Source organism: Cuculus canorus, chromosome 9 (assembly GCF_017976375.1).
Source record: "Cuculus canorus isolate bCucCan1 chromosome 9, bCucCan1.pri, whole genome shotgun sequence".
In the NCBI taxonomy this organism is placed as follows: domain Eukaryota; kingdom Metazoa; phylum Chordata; class Aves; order Cuculiformes; family Cuculidae; genus Cuculus; species Cuculus canorus.
The window spans coordinates 7,136,419-7,158,892 of NC_071409.1; the positions used below are offsets into that span (position 1 = coordinate 7,136,419).

At 38.9% G+C, this 22,474-nt stretch overlaps 1 protein-coding gene across 1 annotated transcript in view; it reads right to left on the minus strand.

The window, feature by feature from the left end:
• Nucleotides 1-22,474, minus strand: part of CUL3 (cullin 3) — a 51,851-nt gene that overhangs the window by 23,377 nt on the left and 6,000 nt on the right. Inside the window, exons 2-3 of the mRNA XM_054074377.1 lie at nucleotides 8,785-8,982; nucleotides 1,580-1,693 (exon numbers count right to left, since the gene is read on the minus strand). Coding sequence (XP_053930352.1) covers nucleotides 1,580-1,693; nucleotides 8,785-8,982 — 312 coding nt within the window. The remainder of the gene's footprint in view (nucleotides 1-1,579; nucleotides 1,694-8,784; nucleotides 8,983-22,474) is intronic.

The following is a 22,474-nucleotide window of genomic DNA, read 5'->3' on the forward strand; positions in this document are numbered from 1 at the left end:
GGCTGGCTGTGCTAGCAGCACCCACAAGCCACAAACAGAAAGTCCAGGCACTGCTCCCTGAGCACAAAAAGTACTCAAGAAACAGCTCTCATCTCACCCCAAAAGTGCTAACTGAAGGGGAACCTCTTGGTCCACAATATACTCGTCGATACACTAAATCAAGAACAGCTGATGAACCAGCTTTCTCTGACACTGTTTGAGGGATCAAAGTTTTATAGCGTTAAGAGCAGTAGATAACACTGCATGATCTACACTGACTATCTATGCACTTCGGAGTATCCAGAACCTCCTGTACTGAAACAATACAGCATATTTGGCTGAAACACAACAGCTGTTCCCCTAAAAACCTCTGGATTCCATCTTCTTACACTTACAAATTCGCTAGCTACTCCTGAATTTGCCAGCTGCAGTTACCAGCGATTGATTTGTATTTGCCCTTCACAAACAGATGTTTCTGACATTTCTCACAGGGAAGATGGTACATCTTCAAACTGTCTCAAACTTCCTTTTGGAAAGGCAAGATGCACTAATCATTAAGTGTCACTGAAGACGTTTTACCCAGCCCTCTTTTCCCAACCTAAACCCAAAACAAAGCTAAACCAAATAACCAAACACAACCCCCAAAAATCCCACAATACAAGACAGTAAATTCATTTTTTGGAAAAAATAATAAAAAAAATAATTTAAGCTATGTGGCTACAATAATTACTACAAATTAACTTAGAGTAGCTAAGTAACCAGGTAGGATTAATTCACAGCTAATACAAACAGGTTCAGTTTCATAGCACCAGACCTTTAATGGCTACAAGACAAGATCTTAACTCCAGTTGTTCAGCAGACAGTACAATCCCAGTTAATCATCTTTTTTTGACACACATACACACACAAAAGAAGAACTACCATTATCAATCCTTCACTGTCTAATACTGCATAAAGTACTATCTTCAGTACGATCTTTTGGAAAAAGATTTTACATAGAAACCCCCATATTATCTCAACACATTTCTTTTCCTTCTAAAGTTAAAGCCTTGCACAAAAGTTGCACAAAAATACGCCTATTTTCACCCTCAGAGCATGCCCACCATTCTGGGAAACACAAGACCCTCTCTCCAAAAAAGGCTGTTTCCGTTAGCTATCAGGTGAGGAATGCTCTTCTTTTTCCCATTTAAAATTACAACCGTGCAATCAAAGTTCATATTCTCCTGCATGCTGCTTCATTTTATACCCAATTATCTCTACACCAACAGCAGAAGATTCAATTGGAATCTAACGTTCAAAGGCACACACTCTAAGTAAAGTTATTGTCTTCGAACTCTTAAGTGTAAAGAACAACTACACTGGAGGTTTGAGGAGGCTTTACACCATCAAAACCTGAAAGAGTACTACAATTATAATCTGTCACACACCTGTAATATAGGTCTTGCATGCATGTAGGGAATTCAAAACAAGGGATGGAGTCATCTTAGGAAGAGGATTGGTAATCATGCCTTGCTTTTCACTCCTGCAGCTCATGTGTTTATATTTGTCAAAAGACAACTTACTGCATCAAGGTAAATGCATGAAAAAGCAGAATACCCACCATATACATCAGAATGTCTCTGATCATCACCATTGCTGTTTGATGATCATTCCATGCTTGGTTTAGCGTCTGTAGAAAGTTGTTATTCAAGGAGTTTAATACATCTTCTCTCACCTGAAGCAAAAAAAAACCAAAAACAATATATTGTCATAAACCCAAGTCAGTTTCTGATGCATTATTTACATTTTAACATGCTTCGATTAAAAAAAAAAATCCAATATATTGTCATAAACCCAAGTCAGTTTCTGATGCATTATTTACATTTTAACATGCTTCGATTAAAAAAAAAAATCTTCTATGACCTTGAGTACTACAAACAAGCTCTTGCTTTTCCTGGGTACTTACCATCCCTACCTTGTATTTCACCTCTGAGGAAAAATAGGACTTCCTACAAGTTCAAAAATCAATTTTACCATCACAAGTAATTTCAGAATATTGGGGAGTACTGGTAAATGTTAAACAGGAACAAGTACAGATGGAAAACTGGCTACAGCACCATTTAGAAAGACATACTGAGATAGCACAGTTACAGCAAATGGTTCTGAAAGGAAATCACTTGGTAAAGACAAAACTCTTACACTAATTGTCCGTAATTGCCAACAGCAGGATTCCAGAGAACAAAAAGTCATAATAGTGTTTACAAACATATTTACTAGTTGATATGCTTGTCCCATCAACTTCAGGCTTTGTTTCTTATAGGCACTGCTGCTCCTTACTAATAAAAAAGAATATTTAGATTAGACACTAGGAAGAAATTCTTCACTATGAGGGTAGTAAGGCACTGGCACAAGTTGCCCAGGGAAGTTGTGGCTGCCCCATCCCTGGAGGTGTTCAAGGCCAGGTTGGATGGAGCTTTAAGCAACCTGATCTGACAGGAGGTTTCCCTGCCCATGGAAAGGGAGTTGGAACTGGATGATCTTTAGGGTCCCTTCCAACACAAACCACCCTATGATTCTAGGATACTTTAATTTCCACGCAGTAGGTGTAAACTGCAGCATTCAAGCTTTTAAGTAAAAATAACTATTCCAGAGTTGAAACGTGTGAATTGACGTTTGACATAACCCAGGGAATACATCTGGCCCTCTTGTAACCAAACAGAACATAATTTAACACTTCCAGATTTGCATTTATACTTGTATGATAGCGTCTCAGTACGGAGAATCCAAACAGGAGAAGAAAATACACATGGACAAGCAGCCACAAGCTACACCATCAAATGCAACGCACCTGACTTCATTGTCATTTAAGTTTTATGAAGTCATTAGGCAAACCCAGCATAACAAAACTTTGTCTGCCACACTATGATACGCACTCCGAAAACATAAGACAAGCATACCAGAAACACAGCACGGCATCTTATACAAACACAACAGTCTCTTCTTGAGAAGCTGTGGAAACTCATTCCCATAATACTCCCAGTGTCGGCAATATTGGTATGCTTGTCGATTGTTGAAAGCTTTCTGAAGTCTCAAACCCCTACTGCCCAGACCTAAGCAAGGCCTCTCCTCCTTGCTTTTGCAATACACAATATGCAGCCGTAAGTCACATCCAGCATTGCTTAACTGCCTCATTCATTCTTATAAGTGAATCCAATCTATGTAGTTTTCAGCTGAAATATAAATATGCATTTAAAACTTCACCAGCCGTACTTGTAAAGATTACACAAAATCTCCCAAAACAAGAGAGCCTAACATGACATGACTGCTTTCACTTCTTTAGTCAACAGGGAAAACCACTGGAATCAGTATTCGGCAGATGACCCACACTTATAACATCAACCAAAGCAGACCTAAAAGCATGATTAGCTTACACGCACATATACCAGGGTAGGGATTGATGACGTTTGCCCAATTGTATGAGGCCATTGCAGAACCCTTCAAGGATCAAAGATATTGTTTTTAACAACCCAGATGCAGTGTTTGGTCTTTACACACCCATCACAACAATTGTACTAGCCCAGTCAGTGCCAAATCCCAGACCAAATGGTAGCAAAAGGATGCATTTCCTACTAGGCAGCGATGACAACTTGCTTCCAAGCCAACACGGGAACGCTCAGATCTGTGTCATTGCTGCTCCATACCATATACCGTGTGGCTTTCTAGAAGTGTGCTTCAAATCCAGGAATGGGTGCTGTACAACAGAACTTCTCCAAGAGTCTCTCTGAAGCTTCTCAGTGACATTGTCCTAGGTTTAAGATGCAGATAGGTTTGGGAAGCCATTCTTTTAGTTGCTACAAAAGCCAACCATATTATTGCTCACAACAGGTGCCTGGTTAATAAGCACTGAACACATTCGTTACATGGGCCATAAATACAACAAGAGTACAGGAAAACTACTACAATGCACGAAGTATCTTAGACACAGGAAGGTACAGACTCAAACCACTTTGGTGGAATAAATGACTTGTAGTTAAAAAACTGGATATCTACATTCTTCTATAGGAAAGGAAGCCCTTAAGAGGCACAGTTACTGCTCTTCCAAACTCTTAAGAAAATTTCAGTCTCAAAGATTATCAGCAGGATGTGACTTTCAATGATCTGAGCTTGTAGTGATTTCTAGCGCAATCTTTGCAGTCATGCAGTAAATTGGCAGGCACATCCAGCACAAGTAGGACTGGCCATATACAGGCTCAAAAATAAATGAGCAGCCTCAGAATCTACGCAAGGTCTTCTTATACTTGCAAGGATGAAATCTCGTATATAACTTCAGGCTGAGCTGTATTTTATACTCGATACAGCTCTTAAGGAAATACAGCACCCTCCCCCATCAGTCTCTTGAGAACAGTTTGTTGGCACAAGCTTTCAATACCTTTAAATAACTCTCTATTAAGCATACACAAAGACTTATGGCCCAGTATTTTCTCTCTTACAGTGCCTGGCCTGACGCAGCAGCACGAAAAGTTCAATTATGTAATTTCCACTACTGTAAGGGCAGCCAGAACCTTCTGGGCGGTGCAGCCATACACAGCAGCGGCTTCAAGGTCTCCAAATGTTTATTACAGTGTCTTCACCTTCTACAAAAATCCAAGCAGTCCAAAAGATAGTATTCTTAAGAGTTCCAACTGAATTAGCAGATTATTGTGACTTTATCCAAAACATCTGTTCACCCCTGCAGCTGCTATCCTTTGGCTTAAAGAAAACAATCACACTGAATACCAACGACTGTGAATTTCATTTAGTTTATGGCAACTCCCTAACATCCTTTTGCCCTCCATATAATTGTAGACTTGCACAAGATCACCTTAAAACATCATTAAGGTAAGATAAAGGCAGATAATTCTTACATTGTCAGTCAGGCTTACAGTATACCCTAATGCTCACTGATCAGTCTCCTACACAACTCCTCATGTACCCCCCTCCTACTTTCATAGATGTTATGGAAACAATTTCCAAGTTCGTGTAAGGAGATTCCTACCTTCTTGCTGACCACCTCTCTGTGACACCACAACAGCAAATTGTAAATCCTGCCAACAGTCCTTGCCATACCTTTGCAAGCTCTAGAGTAGACCTGCTTCCTTCACCCCACACCTCCTGCACCAGCCTTCCACAGAAGTCCTTCTGCACATAACAGTTTTGCCACAATGCCTGGCTCTGTGCCCTCTTTGCCAAAGGCTTTCTTGCATGCCTGCCTTCCTTATGACTTTGAAATAGCCTGCACTGTCGCTACTGAACACCAGCAAAGACCACTACATAGTACAGCACTCTGGCATGCCAGCAGCAGAGATGTTTGGCAAGATCAAGAAACATCGCAGGCCTTGAAAATATCCCAAACATCTCTTTCTTTCGATCAAGAAACCTCACAGGCCTTGAAAATATCCCAAACATCTCTTTCTTTCCAGTAATTCTTCAAACCAGCATGTTTCAGCCCATTTAAGTTTAGGACAGTCCTTTACGTCTCTGAATCTGATGCACACTGCACAGGAAAACCAACAACACTGTAGTGGGCCAACAAATCAATCACTTGCTTGGTCACACACATACAATTTACAGAACCTCTATGATACACTGCACATCATGGGTTTGGATTTTACCAGACTAAGAGGTGTTTGGGAAAATAAGGGAACTTCCAAAATGTTACCCTGAAAGCTTTTTAACCTCAAGACTTTTTATTCTAGCACAAGTCATGTTGCTTATCATCAAGACAGTTTAGAGAGCTGTAAACTAAGCTTCATCTTTAAGGTCCATTCCAACTCAAACCATTCTATGTGCTGTTTCTTAAAAACACTTTTACAGCATTTAGGTCAAGAAGTGACAGACCAGGCTCAAGAAGTGTTAAAGGAAGGGCATCCACATCAATCTAAGATATTGTCAAAGTACATGAAAGGGAGAAATCAATGAAGTACCAGATGCACACAAATTGAATGCTTGAATCAAGATGAAAGGTTTCAGCACGTTTTATTTAACTGCATCTTTAAATTCAATTTTACATATCCTATACTTCAATAACAGTGACAATCCACAGGCAAAGGCAAGTTTTAGCATGTCCTTACACCCTAGTCAAAACAATGTAGTTCAAGACAGCTGACACCTGTCCATGATGTAGAGCAAGCTACCTGGCTTACCACTGCCTTCATCAAGCAGCCAGAACCCAGCCGTGGGAGCTACAGGCCATTCGGGTCTGGCAAGTTCAAAACCAAGATACTTTATAGTAACTTGCTTGAATCTTGTATTGATCGTGTTTCCATCTACCACTTTACTTATAATTAACCAGGCTGCAAAGACAGCACACAGTATCATGTTTTCTTGTTGACAAGTTAAATAATTTTCTTTTTTTTTGAAGTATTTTGTTTCTTTCTTATAAAAAATGCTGAGTTGGCACAACTTTCATCTATCAATTAAATAAGCACGAAGCATAAATACAGCTCTTAACTGTGCCACACCAAACAGAAAAGCCTGGGCTTTCCAAGCATGAAAACTACTTGTAAGAACATCCAAACAAATACGTAGTCTCTACCTAGTCTCTTCATCTACTCTTGATTAACCAGCATGACCGGAATACTACAGGAATGAAACCAGAACAAGCAAGACAGCAGAGGGCAACTCTCCTTCAAGGACTCCAGCCATTCAAAACTCAGGGTTGGCTCCTCAGGAGCCTTTCCTGAACTGAGATCACTCCCTTACTACAATCTGTTAATAGCTGCACATTTTAATTTTGATAAAAGTTGAGAGATTTCATGAACAAGATTTCAATTCGCAAAAGCCCCTTCTTCTACACCCCAGCATCCATCATCAATTCTCTGAACAGAGTTGACAAAAGCTTGTCATGAGAGCATTTATTGTTGATCAGCTACTTCATTTAACAGAGTTGCTCTTGGAAAGAGACACTGAAAATAAGATTCCTCTAAAATTGCTCTTACACGAAGTGTGAGGTCAAACAAAACCTTCTTTTCATCTATCTTACAACAAGCACTAATGGTACGATTATACAATGCCATTATAGAACCGATCCTATTCTTAATAAACAATGCATCGTTTTGCCATAGTTCCATCTATAAGCGACTCAATCTAACACCCTTAAGCAAACCACCAGAATGGACAAGCAGTAGCTTTGAGCTTACAGAACTCATCTTTATTGTTCACAACTTTTTGACCAAATTCACTTCCCCCCCCCCCCCCTCTTTTCCTGGGATTATTTATTTTCCAGGAGAGGATCACGAGATTTCTGAATAATTTAGCCTTTTTAACTTTATAGCATTTAACTACTAAGCCTCGGTAGTTAGCCTTTTTATTTAAAATGCTTTTTATCATCTATGTTTGTTACCCATGGAAACAATCTAATTAATCACGTTAAAGAGCAGAAGCCCAGATCATTGGAGGAGAATCTTTTTTTTTCTTATTTACGCATCAGATACAAGAGCTTTAAGTGTCAGAGCGCCATTTATCTACACTGGTATCTGTGCAGCCCTCTCAAGACAGTGCAGTGACAGTACAAACTCACAGGATCTTCTCTTCTGTCAGTTCGCCACAATCAGCACTTCAAAATAATTAATTTTGCATATGGATAATTTTTAATATGCAGAACAGCCAGGAACAAAGATAAGAAGCTTTCCTCAAATTAAACCAGGATAAACTAAAGCCCAGGAAGAATGAAAGTTTAGTGTCATGATTAAGTATACACTGTAATCACAGGCAAACACAAAAGCAAGGCACAAAAAGCCCCAGCCATTTGCCACTTTTTATATGAATAGTACAGATTATGAATTCACAGATTATGGAACCAGAAGTGTTTGAGAATCACAGATGTGTTACAGTTATACAACAGAGACGTGAAGCCATTTAGCCACTTCATACAGGATGTTTCCTGTCATGCAAACAGTAAAAGATGCCCCATATTCAAAGCAGTTTTAGGCGATGTCTGTCTGGATCACACCTTTGAAAACAAGGATTTTAGAAAAGAAAGAACACACTTCTGCCACAACAGTAACTCCAGTTAGAATGCACGTAAAGCTCCCCAAGCATTATGCATTATTTAGACATAAACCTCCTATCCACTCTCTGTAATTCAGCCAGATGTCATCAGCCAAGACACATAAGGGTGCACAACTTTCCTTTCCAAATGCTGTAATAACAGGACGAGATGTGAAGAGACATTTTTCTCAGATCATAAATCTTCAGAAACAAGATATTTCTGCATGTCATTTGGAATGAATTACACAGTTTTGAAAAGGCTGAAATGATAAAATGCAGACTACTCAGGACTTTTGTGCTGCTGAGCTGATGAAGTTTTTCTACATTGCCTACTGCCTCTTTAAATAGCGTAATCCTAGCACAACTCTCTCATTAACTTGTGAATTAGTTCATTAGCCCATAACAAACAGGTTCTTACATCAGTATTTTGTGCACAGATTAAAAACCTGACTGGAAAACAACCCAAAATTTATTCTGTGAAAGTCACAAAAAGCCACAGACCTTCTTTTACAAATTCCCAGCTCCCAACAGTTATGCTTCAGCTCAATTTGTTCCCCATAATACACTTTCAAATACTTCCTATAACCTGCCTCCATCAGTAACTTACAAACAACAGTATCTCGAATATGAAGTTACTTAAGCTTGATGTTAACTCTAAGCTACCATTTTTGAGGGTAGCAATACAATTTCAACACAAGGCAATGTAATAGCATCATAAAGTTAGATTTGTCACTTAAATAAACTAGTCAGAATTCTTTCACATAAGATGCTTCAACTTTCATTCATAAAATGACATACCTTGTTTATTAGATGCTCAGTGACCACTTCTCTTAGTCCAGTGTACAGTTTTTCACCATGTTTATGCAACACCATTGTATATGCATTCCTATATAACTCCTCAAAACTGAGACCACTATTGTTCTTACGTTGGATCTCTTGGATTGCATTTTTCAGAAGATCCCAAATGCTGTTCACATATTTCTCATCCATAGTCATCTGTAAAAATAAAACAATATATTATCGTTTAGAATCAAGAAAGATTGCTAAGGGAAGTTATTGTTTGAAGTTGCAACTCCGGGAGCAGGAATTGCTTCTGCCACATTTTGTTGATTCCACTATCACAAGGTTTCTCAAGCCTCATTAAAAGAAAAATATAATTTATTAAATTAGTAGAGATTTCAAAAAATAGTAACAGAAATCATAGTTTGTACAAGCTTAATGTTCTTCTGCTGCAGAGTTGGAGAGCTGCTTCACAGAACTCAACTCCAGAGCCTGTGCAGATGGGAAGGCCTGTAACCACGGACAGGCATCTTGTCCTACTCTTCCTCCACAGCAATAGTCAGTTGGCTTTCTTTTGATATTAACATGCTGCGTGGCACCTCATAAATCGTACTGCAACACTGATCTGCTTAACTAGACCCCAAATCAACTCGTAGAGTAAAAAATGATGTCTGACAGAGTTAGCAAACAGCCATCTGCATGAGCTAACTACAGGTACCCTTTTTTTAAGGAAAGGTCCTAATGGTCAAAGAATTATGCCCAATATTTTGCCTACAATTTAAATAGTTACAGGTGTTTATGAACAACTCCACAAATGTCCAAAATTAGCATCTGTAATGAACACATCTCCACGTCACAAATACAGTTAAATAACTTGCTACAGGATATGCATCAAGCACTAAGCAGGATACAGAGCTGCTTTATCCGTTATTCAGTCATTATATACTTCAGTAAATACACCAAATAAAAACTACAGCAACGAAGAAAAATTCAGACAAAGAGAGAAACTTATGAGAAATAGTCTCAATGTAACAGCAACCCAACTTTTGTCCTCTACTATCTAGTCCTCAGTCTGAATCAATTTATAATTGTCCTTTACCAATGCAAAGGTGCTTCAAAATACAATACTTTTTATAGATAAAGCAGCGTCTGGGATCATAAATAAGTGTAGCAATGTGTCAGTACTGCTTAAAGTTTCATTTAGCTGTTTCACTCAACAAAAAAAAAAAACCAAACCCAATCCCAAACATATAATCCCCTTTTAACTGAATCAAATTTAAAATGCAATGTTTGAAGTGAAGTTTGGCTTAGTTTATACAGAAAGGAACTGATGTAGCATTTTACATCTAAAGGCTGAAGGAAGGAGAAAAGCCACTATTCCTCGAATCACTGCGGAGAAAGATATCTTCCAAGTACCAAAGCAGCTTTTAAAATAAAAGCTGAAAGTAGCAAGAAAAGAAAGAATAATAGTATGACCTTATAGAGGAAAATCCTGACCAGTTCTGGTCCACCCCTTCTCTCCCTCCCCCTCCACTCAAAACCCATTAAGTGAATAGAGGAAAGACTACATTTGCCTGCATTTGTCAAACAAAATAAATATCAGAACTTTTTTCATGATGAGTACATTTTTGCACGCAATTTCAAAATATTATGTTTTCTAGGCATTATAAATTAAAAATACAGCTTATAATTAGGATAAACCACGCACTGCCATGGGAGGGAATGGGGTGCTGAACAAAATCAAAACAAGACGTGGTCCTCCATCCCTCTTGTCTTTTGAAGTTTTAGTTAAATACAAAGATCCTCATGATAGAATTATTTTCATCACTACTTTCCCCATACTTTTGATACCAGACTCACCAGCCTACTCATCTGTACATACCCAATACTGAAATGAAATGTCATTGTGTATCTAAAACCAAACAATCACAAAACATTCACAAATCCTCAGCTACCTACTTCCCAAAACTAAAAGGTAACACAGAAACGTGGAATGTTGTTCACTGCTGCTTTCTGCTTATTCTTCTATGTACAACATTGAACAATTTGTTATTTTCTTTTTAATTTGCATTTGCCACATTGGTGCCTCTTCAGGGAAATTATTTCCTAAAGCCTTCCTGAACAAGCAATTTCACAAGTACTGATAATGAAGGCAACCACTTAGAATTGCAGACAGCAATCCAAGTAAAAGCTTTGCAGTTTTTCTTTCAAAAAACACGAGGTTTTGCTTTCAAACAAAGCAGAGGCTCAAACCAATACTTCCCAATGCCATTTTCTCCCACTGCTAATAAAAAAATCTCCCAGCCAATGTGACAACCTTTTTAATCTCAACTGCAATTTAATTGCTGTGTTAAAAAAAAAAAATCTGTATAAAACAGGCAAATCCCCAGCTGTGAGTTTGAAGAGTTTCACGGCATTGCTGTTTCTGGGTTGGTCAGCCAGTAAACCTTGCTGTATTGAATAGATAAGCAGTACTTCTAATAATTAGGATCTGTTCAAGAAAAAGCTAGAAGTGAACTGTTTAATTCTTCTACTTTTAATCCAAGTTCTATTAAAAAAAAAAAAGGAAGGAATGATTGTAGCATTATTTGCTCCAAACCCACTGAATACAAACATGAACACAGAGCTTTCTGCCACTCAACAATCGACACATCACGAGCTGCTCTGGAAGCACAATAAGATCCATAAAAGGTAACTTTAAGGAGTACGTATCTCCATGGGATAAAGAAATTGCTGAAATAGCACTATAAATTTATTATCTTTTAAGATTAACCATGAAGGACCCTGCATCCCAGTGGAGCTTGCTATCCTGCTACTGACTGACTTTAGATTAATTTCTAAGGTTCTGTGGGAACAGATTGGCTCAAGTTCTAGGATACCAAGCACAAAGAGTACTGTCTTCCAAAAAACACCTAGTGTAGGCAGCTTGTTTGCAGCAGTGTTCTCTAACAAAGCAAAGACTCCTAATGCTTTAAATATCCCCCTTTATTAGACAGTAAGTCATTGGGGTAAACCTTTAGAAAAAAATTATTATTTCCTCTTCACTGCCCAAAAGTTGTTTAGTTTTCAAACAAAAGACATCTTCCTGTATCAGTGTCCTCAAAGTTATGTAAGAATTGCAATGACTAATCTACCCTTGGATTATTTAACTCGCAGGTTCATGTCTCTTCATCTCCCTTAAGTCAGGCTTGTACACGGATTTAAAAAACCCAAACCAACTAAGCAATAAAATGAGTTTGTGGTGCTACTAGAAAATTTTGGCATCCTTCAGAATGCAGTACAATAGCATTTCTAAAAACACTGTTAGAGAACTGCGATCCTAATCCCCTCGTCCGACTCAACGGTGAAGATTTATGCAACTCTAGATCCCCACTAACAAAGTCTATAAGCGATCCACTTCCACAAATACAAACACAGGATCAGAGCCCAAATGCTTTCCTCCTATGCTTATTCCCCAATTTCTTCTAATGGCTGTATTTTAAAAGTGAATTCCACATTTGTAATAATTGTGCATTCTATTCCTGCAGTATTAAGCAGAACCTAGACTGCTGTTGCTGCTGCTTTGAAAAAGGAAAACAAACCAAACAGGTTCAGAAAACCTTTCAGAAGCAAAATCTCAGTAACTTCCATAGTGTTTACTCCTAGATTCACCAAGACAGTGAGAATCCAGCACAGAAAGAAAAGAAATGTGCTAATGTAGTCCAGCTTATCTGAACATTACCTTTCTTGGGGAACAGGAGAGGGCTCAAGTCTGTTATTGGCAGGAGAGATGGCTGTTTATAAGAAGCCGCTAGTTGGAAAGCTTCCACAAACCGCTGCCCAAATGCTAATGATTCAAAGATGCAACTTGAACACAAACATCTGAACCCAAAGTGTAGCAGAAGTACATCTTCAGGAAATTAGATAAAATATCAATATACATGAAAGTGCAATCATTTCACCAAAAAAAAAACCCCATCTGCAAAGGGCTCAAAAGGCCTTCATTTCACAGCACTGACAGCGCAGGATCAGACATATGCGAGTCCTTGTTTTAATAATGCTTGTCTATCCTATTAAAACCTCCAAGACCAAATAAACAATCACTGTCAGCAATCTATTGCCATTATCACCTGAAGAGCGTGACATCAGCAGGTAAGACAGTCCTCAGCACACTTCTCTGTTATTCCCTCCCAGGAGCTACTGCTGCAGACATCACCCGCTTTTGAATAACCTTATCAGTATTCTTTAAACCAAGAAAAGCAAGACTCCAACAGTTTTGGTGTTAACAAATAACTTTACATAAAGTATTATCATCTCTCTTCTAGTCATATCCTTCAAAGGGAAGAGCAACATAATGTCCTAGGGGAGGAACAGTCCCTTGCACTAACATATGCCGGGGCCAACTGGCTGGAAAGCAGCTCAGAAGAAAACAACCCATGTCTCTTGGTAGAAATCAAGTCAAAAAAGAGCCAATGGGCCCTCAAGGCAAAGAAGGTTCACAGTATCCTGGGCCGCATTTGGAGGAGTGTTGCCAGCAGGTCAAGGGCTCTACTCAGCACTGGTGAGACACATGCAGAATTCGGTGTCCAGCTCTGAGCTCCCCAGCATAAGACAGACATGGGCAAACTGGAGAGAGTCAAGCAAAAAGTCACTAAGATAACTGGCTGGAGCACCTCTCATGAGGAAAAGCTGAGACAGGTCTGTTTCACTTAGAGCAGCCTCAGGGGGATCAAATCAATGTATATAAATATGAAATGGGAAGGTGTACAGAAGAGGAAGCCAGGCTCTTTTCAGTAGTGCCCTGAGATGGGACCAGTGGCAAAAGACACAAACTGAAACACAAGAGAAATTTCTGAACATCAGAAAAACTTTATGTATTGTGAAGGTGACCAAGCATTGGCACAGGCTGCCCAGAGAGATTGTGAAGTCTCCATTCTTGGAGATATTCAAAAGCCATTTGGCCATGGTCCTGAGCAGGAGGACTGGACAAGCTGGCCTCTGCGGTGCCTTCCAATCTCAACAATTCTGCAATGTGGTGATAAAACATTACAGCTGGACACTCAGGAAGCCAGAAAACCAGAGCTCTTAAAGTGTGACCTCCTAAAACTGCCAGTACCAGTCTTCCAACTGAAACACATCGCACAACAAAAAAGGTGAGCAATAAAATGCCTGTGGTCACCAGTGGAACCAGGCACTTGTTCCCTAGCTTATATGAACTACAAGTAACAGCACTAAAACTCCCAGAATCACCTGGAACATCAAACAGATCCACTGCTGGAAACACAAATTACTTTGTATATAAATAAATGCTTTGGTGTGTACTTTCCATTCTACGCAATCAAGCTTTTACAACATCGCTTCCTTTGAACCCAACTTCATTTCATATTCTCGTCAGTGAGTCATTTTGCCCTTAACACTACAGAACTTGCTCCTCTTAGTTCTGTGCTGGAAGTGCTGTGAACTGTAAGTAGAGCAGTTAGAGCAGTAAACTGTTAAGAACCTGCAGAATTGTTCAGTTTACACTAGCTTACTATTACTGAAAGTAGCTACTTAGCCTTCTTAAGCAAGAGGTGGCTGAGAGCAGTGAGAAGGAGGTAACAGATGTCCAACAGAATCTCAGGAATATCCACAGGGTTTACCAACCAGCAGAAACAGGAAGAATGTGAACTGGTGCTCAGAAGACTAGTGACTAGACAGAGCTTCTTGTCCTTCTTGCAGAAGTTTCTAGACAAGTCTATAACGTTCTCACGAAGATCTCAGGCCAAACAGGCCACTGGTAATTTTCAGACGTTTTAACAGACTGTAAAGATACTTGCAGGACATTTTTACTTTAAAAAGTCAAACATTACTACTCCCTTTTCATACAGACTAGCTGCAGGGTGGTTTATCACAATTCAACAGACTACCAGGTGAAACAGAGCAATCTGCAAAGGATTACTACAGACTGATATTTCTCAAAATGTTCAAAACCCACAACCATTCCCTGACACCCTTTAGTTCTGGTACCCCAGAGCATCAGACTGAAGACCCGACTGAAATTACAGAATGCAAATGTTTACGCTCTCTACCTTGAAGGAAGCAAGCCATACCAACAATTAAAGTTATTAGCAGCTCTGGGAGTAAACATTTGCACCTTGTAATAGCAGCCTGTTCTCACTCCCCTATTTCCTATCCCTCAGCAGACAAAATGAGCAGGGGCTGACTGCTGTCACCTGAAACTGCCGCCACAGGGGTCCTGACCCACAGTCCAAGAGGCAAGGGAGGCTGTCAAAACGATCAGTCTTCACTTCCACTTCAAGGCAGGGCACTAATCAAGATGGTATTAAGTAGACTGTTAAATAGTAACTCAGCATCCTTACCCTGGATCTTCCATTCTGGATGAAGCTTGGCTGAGGTTATGCAGAAAAGGGCAAGAGCAGCACATTTCCTGCCTCAGAACCTAATCACTACTTCCATTTTTATAAACCCATTCAATATTGTTAATTTAAAAGACAAGAACTTACAATGACAGAGATGTACTGCCTAATGTTTGCTCCAAGAATATCTTTGAAAAATGGCATATCAAGACATAGAACTACATATCCTTCAACTACACAGCAGATAAAATGTACTCCTACTAATGAGAAATAAAGAGCTTAATATTCACACTCCCCTGAATTTCAGTGTTTTCATCATTGTGTAGCAATGAGCATATCTGGAAGAGGATACATTGGCTTCCTTGCCTAAGAAACATCAGCATGGCACGAAGTGAACAATTCCATAACACATCCTCTCAAATGAAAACAACTCATGTCTGAACAACCAAAACCACCAGGCACAAAATTCCTCAATAGTGCTACCTAAATACGTTGACTGTTATACATCAAAACCCAAGACTGGAAGCTGAGAGAAAGAGCATGAAAACAGTAAGGGGCACCCTGACCTACTGCTGTTCTCCTGCATTTGGGCTACTACTCCACTTTGGCTATCTGCTGAAAGAGTTGCAGGGAAGTCACAGCAACATACTACCCAAACTGGTCCGAATAATCTTTTGTTACTTAACTTGGCTTTTGCTCCTAGATGATCTATAACAACAACTTGAGATACCAATCCAGTATTATCCACATCTCTAGGAGTGTCAGGAAATGCTTACTACACTATTATACTCCCTCAGAGGGCGTGTGTGGTGGTGGGGAATCTATGCTTACAGTTTGCTTACACCATCTGCCTGTTATCATTTATAACACTAAAACATTGACACCAGTTTTAATACCTGTGTCCTGTTCTTACTCATCCCTTGACATTCAAGCCCTACGCTTTTGAGGAGGTTAATCTCTACACTAAACTTCTCCAGATTCCTCCTGCTAGGAATATTCATGGCCTGCACCGTACTCAATTCCAGGCTCAGAAGATGAGCTGAGTAACCAGTGCTGAGAGTAATCCCACAAAGGCCAAGAGAAATACCAACTCTAGTTCAACTCCAAAAAAGTCCTGAGCCTTTGTAGAATAGGCAGGGCTCCACGACAATACTCAGTCAGTAGCAGAGACACAGCAACCTCAATATTCACCTTCCCTTCCCAGCTCTGTCTGGCTTTACCCAGCAGAAGCAAGCAAAACTTGCAATTAAGTAAAAAATGGGAATCCTCTTTGTCAATTGAAACACCCAAGAGCTGCAGGATGTTAGCCAAAATCCTTTTCTTCTCCATTTTGCCTAAATGGATTCAGCAGCAATAAAAAGCTATTCTGCCAGCATGGAGCGGAAGAGGTTAAGTAGATTAAAAAGTCATTGTTCCTTAAAAGATGGAGTTGTACCTCCTGCGTAGTGATTGACAGATTTGGTCTACCTCCAAGGCATGGTCTCAGGGCACTGCTGCTCTCACCACGAAATAAGTGCTGCTTTGAGGTGGGGGCCTGAAGACCAAAGGGTTGATTGTTTGGTTTTGAGAAACTTTACACCAAAGTAATATCCTCCCAAGAACTTCCTTCTCTAGTAAACATAAAGCTCAGGGGAAAAAAAAAAAAAAAAAAAAAAAAAAGATTTGCTCCTCCTCTCAGAAGGTAATATTTGACTGCATTATGAGTAGACCTGACAGGAGCTTCACCACACAACAGCTATTTAACACTCTATATGAGAAGTCTAAAACAGGCATTTAATAGAAAATGTCATTCTGCAGCAACAGTTTTGACATGTTTGGAGACTGAACAAATTAAAGAAAGATCAGAGACTCTTTTCTGTCTCATATTTTAAGAACTAATTCAAAAGAATGAAACTAATCCTGAATTGCCAACGTACCTCAAGTTATCCTTTCAACTCTTATTTAATACAATTTCCTCATCTTTCCCAAATGCCTCTCCTCAACTTCAGTCTTGCAAATCTGTGAAACATATCATCGTGGAGGAAAGGGCAAAACCAGAGAAAAAACAACTTCTCTCCCACACCCGTTTCATCTGAGCTGTGACTTTGAACTATGTAAACCTGAGCACCCACTGAATAATCATGAAGCTAAAGATAATCTAAACCTCTTTGTTTCCTTTCTTTAAAAAAAAAATACTAGAGCAATGGAAACAGTCTGGAGAGGCACATAACTAAACAGAAACTGAAGCGCAAAATTACACAGTGCTGACCCTGTGAACACAGACATCTTTCCATTTACAGACCTTCACACACTTTCCCAATGCTAACTCATACTCAGTGTGTGTAACTACTAATGAGCTACAATAAGAACGTATTATACACACAAACACTGAAGTCAAGTCTTCCATAAAACAGTTTCACAGTATATCCCAACTGTAAAAGACGACATATTTAGTCGGCAGTAGTACCTAACAGCACCTTCACTACTCTGAAATACCACCGATACCCCCCAATTTGCCAACTATTTCAATTTTTCCTATTAAGAGACACAGACCCTTGCAGGACACGTTTAAGTCTGTTGACATTCCTTGCCCGCAGGTCCCTTAAGGGTAGCTCACAAAGCAAGTCACACTGTCAAAAACGCTACTTATGGGTTCAATTTGCAATTTACAATGCTCAACTTGCAAAACACACCTTCAGTCACCCTCATTAATATAGATAAAAGCCGAATATTACTTTTCCAAGTGGGGCAATGAAAAATGATTGCTAGCTCACCAGCCTCATTTTTCATTCACTTTCTGGTATACGTGGATTCACACAGACTAGTCTTTAAGGTTCTGTATAAAAAATACCTCAGGTTAAGTAACAAAAGTAGAATAATCAAAACACAGTAAATACTCTACTTAAGGTCATTTATAGAAAGTTTAACTCTGCTTCTTACACATCTGTCTTGCTATTTGCCATACAACACAAACCTCTTGAAATACATATGTGCTTTTATAAAGCCCTAGATTTAGACAGCAAGGGCTGAAGGATGTTGCCCTCCAGCAGGGTTGGATACCGGGGAAAAAACAAAGAAAACGGACCAAAATTAACTTCTTTTCAACATAAGCTTTCAAAGATGCTAGCAATATCACTAGGGGCTTTATCCTAGAGTTACCTGCTTTGCCCAAAGAGTATGGCAGAATAGTATTTCATTAAAAACACAGAAATCCAAGTTAAGTTACCTTCTGTTTTTCCCCAGCATCTGCAAACAAACAAATGCCTTTTCAAATACAAAAAAGCATTACCTGTAAATGGGTAAATCTCCCCCTGCCATGGTACAAGCTTCTGCCCACTTGCCATTAGGTTATGAAACTTGTTTTAAAAAAAAGTTGTGTATAAAAAAATAACAACTGGGTTCAAGCTTCTAGAAAAACTGATTTGTAAGAAGCTTACTATAGGAAGTTCTAGCTCAAAAGACAGTTGTCCGTGCTGTAGAACAGTAGTGCTTATACAGCCAAAATAGCAACGCTGTCAGTATTATTAACCAAGGTTCTTTTAAAAACATTCAATGACACTTCTACAGCTCTCGTTACTATTGTGTCTGAAAATGGAGGAGGATTATAAAACACCTATAATGAAACTGCCTATTTCCTAGGAACACTTAGGCCTAACAATAGTAAGGAAGAATTGTTGATACTTCTGAGACTTCTCTTACTCATTCGGAAACTGTACGTTTACACTCCAAAATGTCTGATCTTCCACATTTAAATTTGCAAGGTAACAGAAGCATTTTGAGACATGAAATAAGTTTCTACCTTATTTCAGGAGTTGCAGTATTTACTTAAGGTGCAAACAACACCCACAGGAAGAGAGTAGATCAGGTCAGGATTGCTTAACTCAAAAAAAGATATCCATTCTGAATGGATTAGTAATAAATACAAAGCTTTGACATCAAAACTCAGTCTACTACCTCTCTCCTGCCTAAAAGAGTAAGAATGAATACCAATATTTTGAAGACTAGTAAGAAGCTTCGAGTTCTCTTGACTCATTTCAGAAGTCGTGATCATAAGACATGTTTCCTTAAATTAAAATTATGGAAAAAAAGATCTGAAACGCTTGTGCAACAGCAGGAAATACATTCCTAAAAGACATACAATAGCTTTAAAGTTTCTGTCCTATACAAAGCTGGTGTTAAATGAAAATATTTGAACCTAAATAGAACAGCAGAAATGGAATGAAGAAGAAGCTGAACTTCTGGGAGTGAATCATCCCTTGTCAGCACGGTCCTGCGGGTCTAGAAGGCAGGGAGAGACAGGTAGCACTGCACTTTAGGAGCTCAGCTGTGTGTGCGTAGCTGTCAAACAGGCTCTTGTCAAAGATGAAATAACCAACAGTGGAAACAGTGGCACAAATTTTTATAAAGTACTGGGCATGCCTTTCCCAATTTACAAACAAGGGCCAAATCCTAAATATTTCATTCAAGCCATTTAGCATTCCACTGCAATAAAGTCTTAAGAGCCAAAGACGCACTTTTAAAAATTGGAGGACTACACGCCTACAAGCAAACCACCACCAAGGCAGTATGACTGCAAATTTCCTGAAAGCAACTTGCTCAGGACAGTTTGCCATGAGCAGGCTCTTGTACTGGAGTAGAAGGACAGTGGCTTCTTCATCTTCCGCTGGAATGACTTCTAATTTACTAAAAACTTAAGAGCAGAAAAGGAAGTTGTTTACCTATAACCCAACAAGATTTACTAGCAAAAATTAAATATTGCTGGAACTCTTAAATTTCAATGGGCTCGAGGTCCCTGACTCTCTTATTCTCCTTTTAAAACCCAGGTTAGGGACTGCAACATTCCAGTTAACATGCAGTAGGTTGTCTTGAAACTGCCACAACACACAACAGGTCACTGTCGGCAGGAGCAGCACTGCTACAGCCCAGCTTGCTACTCACATCACCCCTAACTCTAAAGCAACAGAAATAGTTCTCTTTTTTTCACTTAAAGTCAAAACAGTTTAAAAATTCAATCCAGTATGTTGTCTTAAAACTAATAAAAGCATGGCCCTCATCACAACACCACAGAGTAGAAATAAACAGCATTAACTTGTTAACAGGGGAATCCATGGGTTTTTTTTCAGATCTTTTATATTGATGACTTGTCTAATATTAACATTATAAAGGCTTTAAAGCACAGCAGAAATGCTGCGTTGTGCAATCCCCATTAACAACTGCCAGGGGAAGGAGCAATGTTTTTCTGCATATCCATACCTTCTGTGGAAGGCACTGAATCTCCTCAGGAATATAATCTCTCCAAGTGAAAAAATTCATTAGTTCATTAACTCCCCAGCCTCAATGACCTGGATTCAGCAAGAATCCCTGAACCACAAGCGGTCTACTCCTTGCCCACTCAACTTCAATGCAAATGCCACAAGAATTATGCATGAGTTTCTTTCAATTATGCTACAAGGAGTTCAATATTATACAATTTTTCAAAAATCAACACTATTTAAAGAGGAAATCTGCGAAATACACACCCATTTATACAGATTGTAGACACATTTCCTGAAGTCTTTTCAAAACAAGGAACACAATGAACGATTTGAGAGGGATGAAGGAAGAAAGGGAAGGGGGGGTAGAAGGGCCTTCAGAGGCTTTGGGGGCTTGGTGGCAACTCCTCCTCCGCAATAACAGCAGTATAACTATTCATAAAAAATGAAAGGTAAAAGTTCACGGTAGACAGAAGCCAACAGGGATAATCTTTTTCTCATCTTACTTCGGGGAGGGAATACACTTAAGGTACACTTAACAAATCACTTAGACGTTTACACATAATCAATACTGCTACACACTGACAATAGCCTTTCTAGTGGGGATTTCTGCACCATTCACTGTGTATACCATGATTGGATGCACAGATCAGCAATGCCTGGGAGAGCAAGACTAATCCTGAAATGAGTGCAACAGAACAACAAATCCAGAGCTACACAGGAAAACTATATCCACCTATACAACATCAAAAAACAGCTCCACTCAGATGCTACCAACACTTTAAGAACAAAAGCAGTGTGAAAGTAAAAAGAAATAATTTCAACAAAGATTCTTCACATACAAAATGCAGGAAACAGACACGTACAGCCTGTACTCAGACTGCATACAGTACAGAAGAAGTCAATGTTATGAATTTTTGATTATTTAAGCTGGTCCAATTTTATATAATTCACGTGTGTAATTTAAATTACTATTGTCTTTTTTTAATGTTTATTCTTATTAATATTAAACAAAAAAGCGGCATTTCCACAAGTGTCCCTCATCCATAAATAAATAAAGCAAGTTATCTGCATATATTTTGCATATCATTATACCTTTTTTAAACTACAAGCAAGACAGTTTCAGCCCTCCAACACTAATTTTATGCACAACTAGTTAAAGAATCTTGGCAACTCCACAACAAGCACAGTAAATGTTTATTACAGTTTTGTCCTTCTTGTTGTACTAAGGAATTAAAGGCATTTTTTCCCTTCCCTAAAATGCATACGTTTAAAATGTTGAACTGCAATTTCTTTTGTTACATCATCTCACAGTATCCACTTCTGCTGATATACCAGTACCTGCACCTTCACAACAGAAACATCAGTGATTGAAAAATTCTACTAGCTTTAACTCAATTTCAGAAAAATAAAATACTCATATGACAAAAAGTACGCTGGACCATGCTAGAGTTTTCTACTACAGTATTCCCTACTGCTTGTTTCCACAGAAACTGGCTCAGAATGAGAAATATGAGCTCATTTCTTCTCCAGAGTTGTTTTTCCACACATATAGCTACTATAAACCAGAGATAACATCCACTGATCACACTCACAAGGTCAAGAACCTATTTTGGGCTGTAACAGAATCACTGTGCGTTTTATGAATGGACTCAATTGAACTATCTTGAGAAAATCCATCCCAGTCTATCACAAAATGTTTTCACCACGTTCAGAGAGAGATTATCAGATACTGCAGGTCAGTCATGGTGATGAAAATTTAAAACCACCTGCACTAAGACTCTCTCTCCTACAGATCAAAGCCAAAGACTTCAGAACACATACTTGAAATGCTGTCCCTTTTGCCCTGTGCACCTGCCCAGAAGAGATTAAAAATGAAATATTTTGAAAAATGGTAACAATTTTTCTAGGAAAAAAATAATCTATTTTTATATTACTTGCTATTATTATAACTCTTGATGCAGAGCACCAAAACCTCTAGACGAGGTTTTATAGCAGCTCTCACAAAGCCCTTCTACCCACCATTTCAGGGGAAAAATAGTAATTCCTGTTTAATAATACACTATTATAAAAACATAAGAATGAAGGAGTGGATAAACCTACCAAGCCACTCAAAAAAACTCAGATTGAATTAGCCAGTAT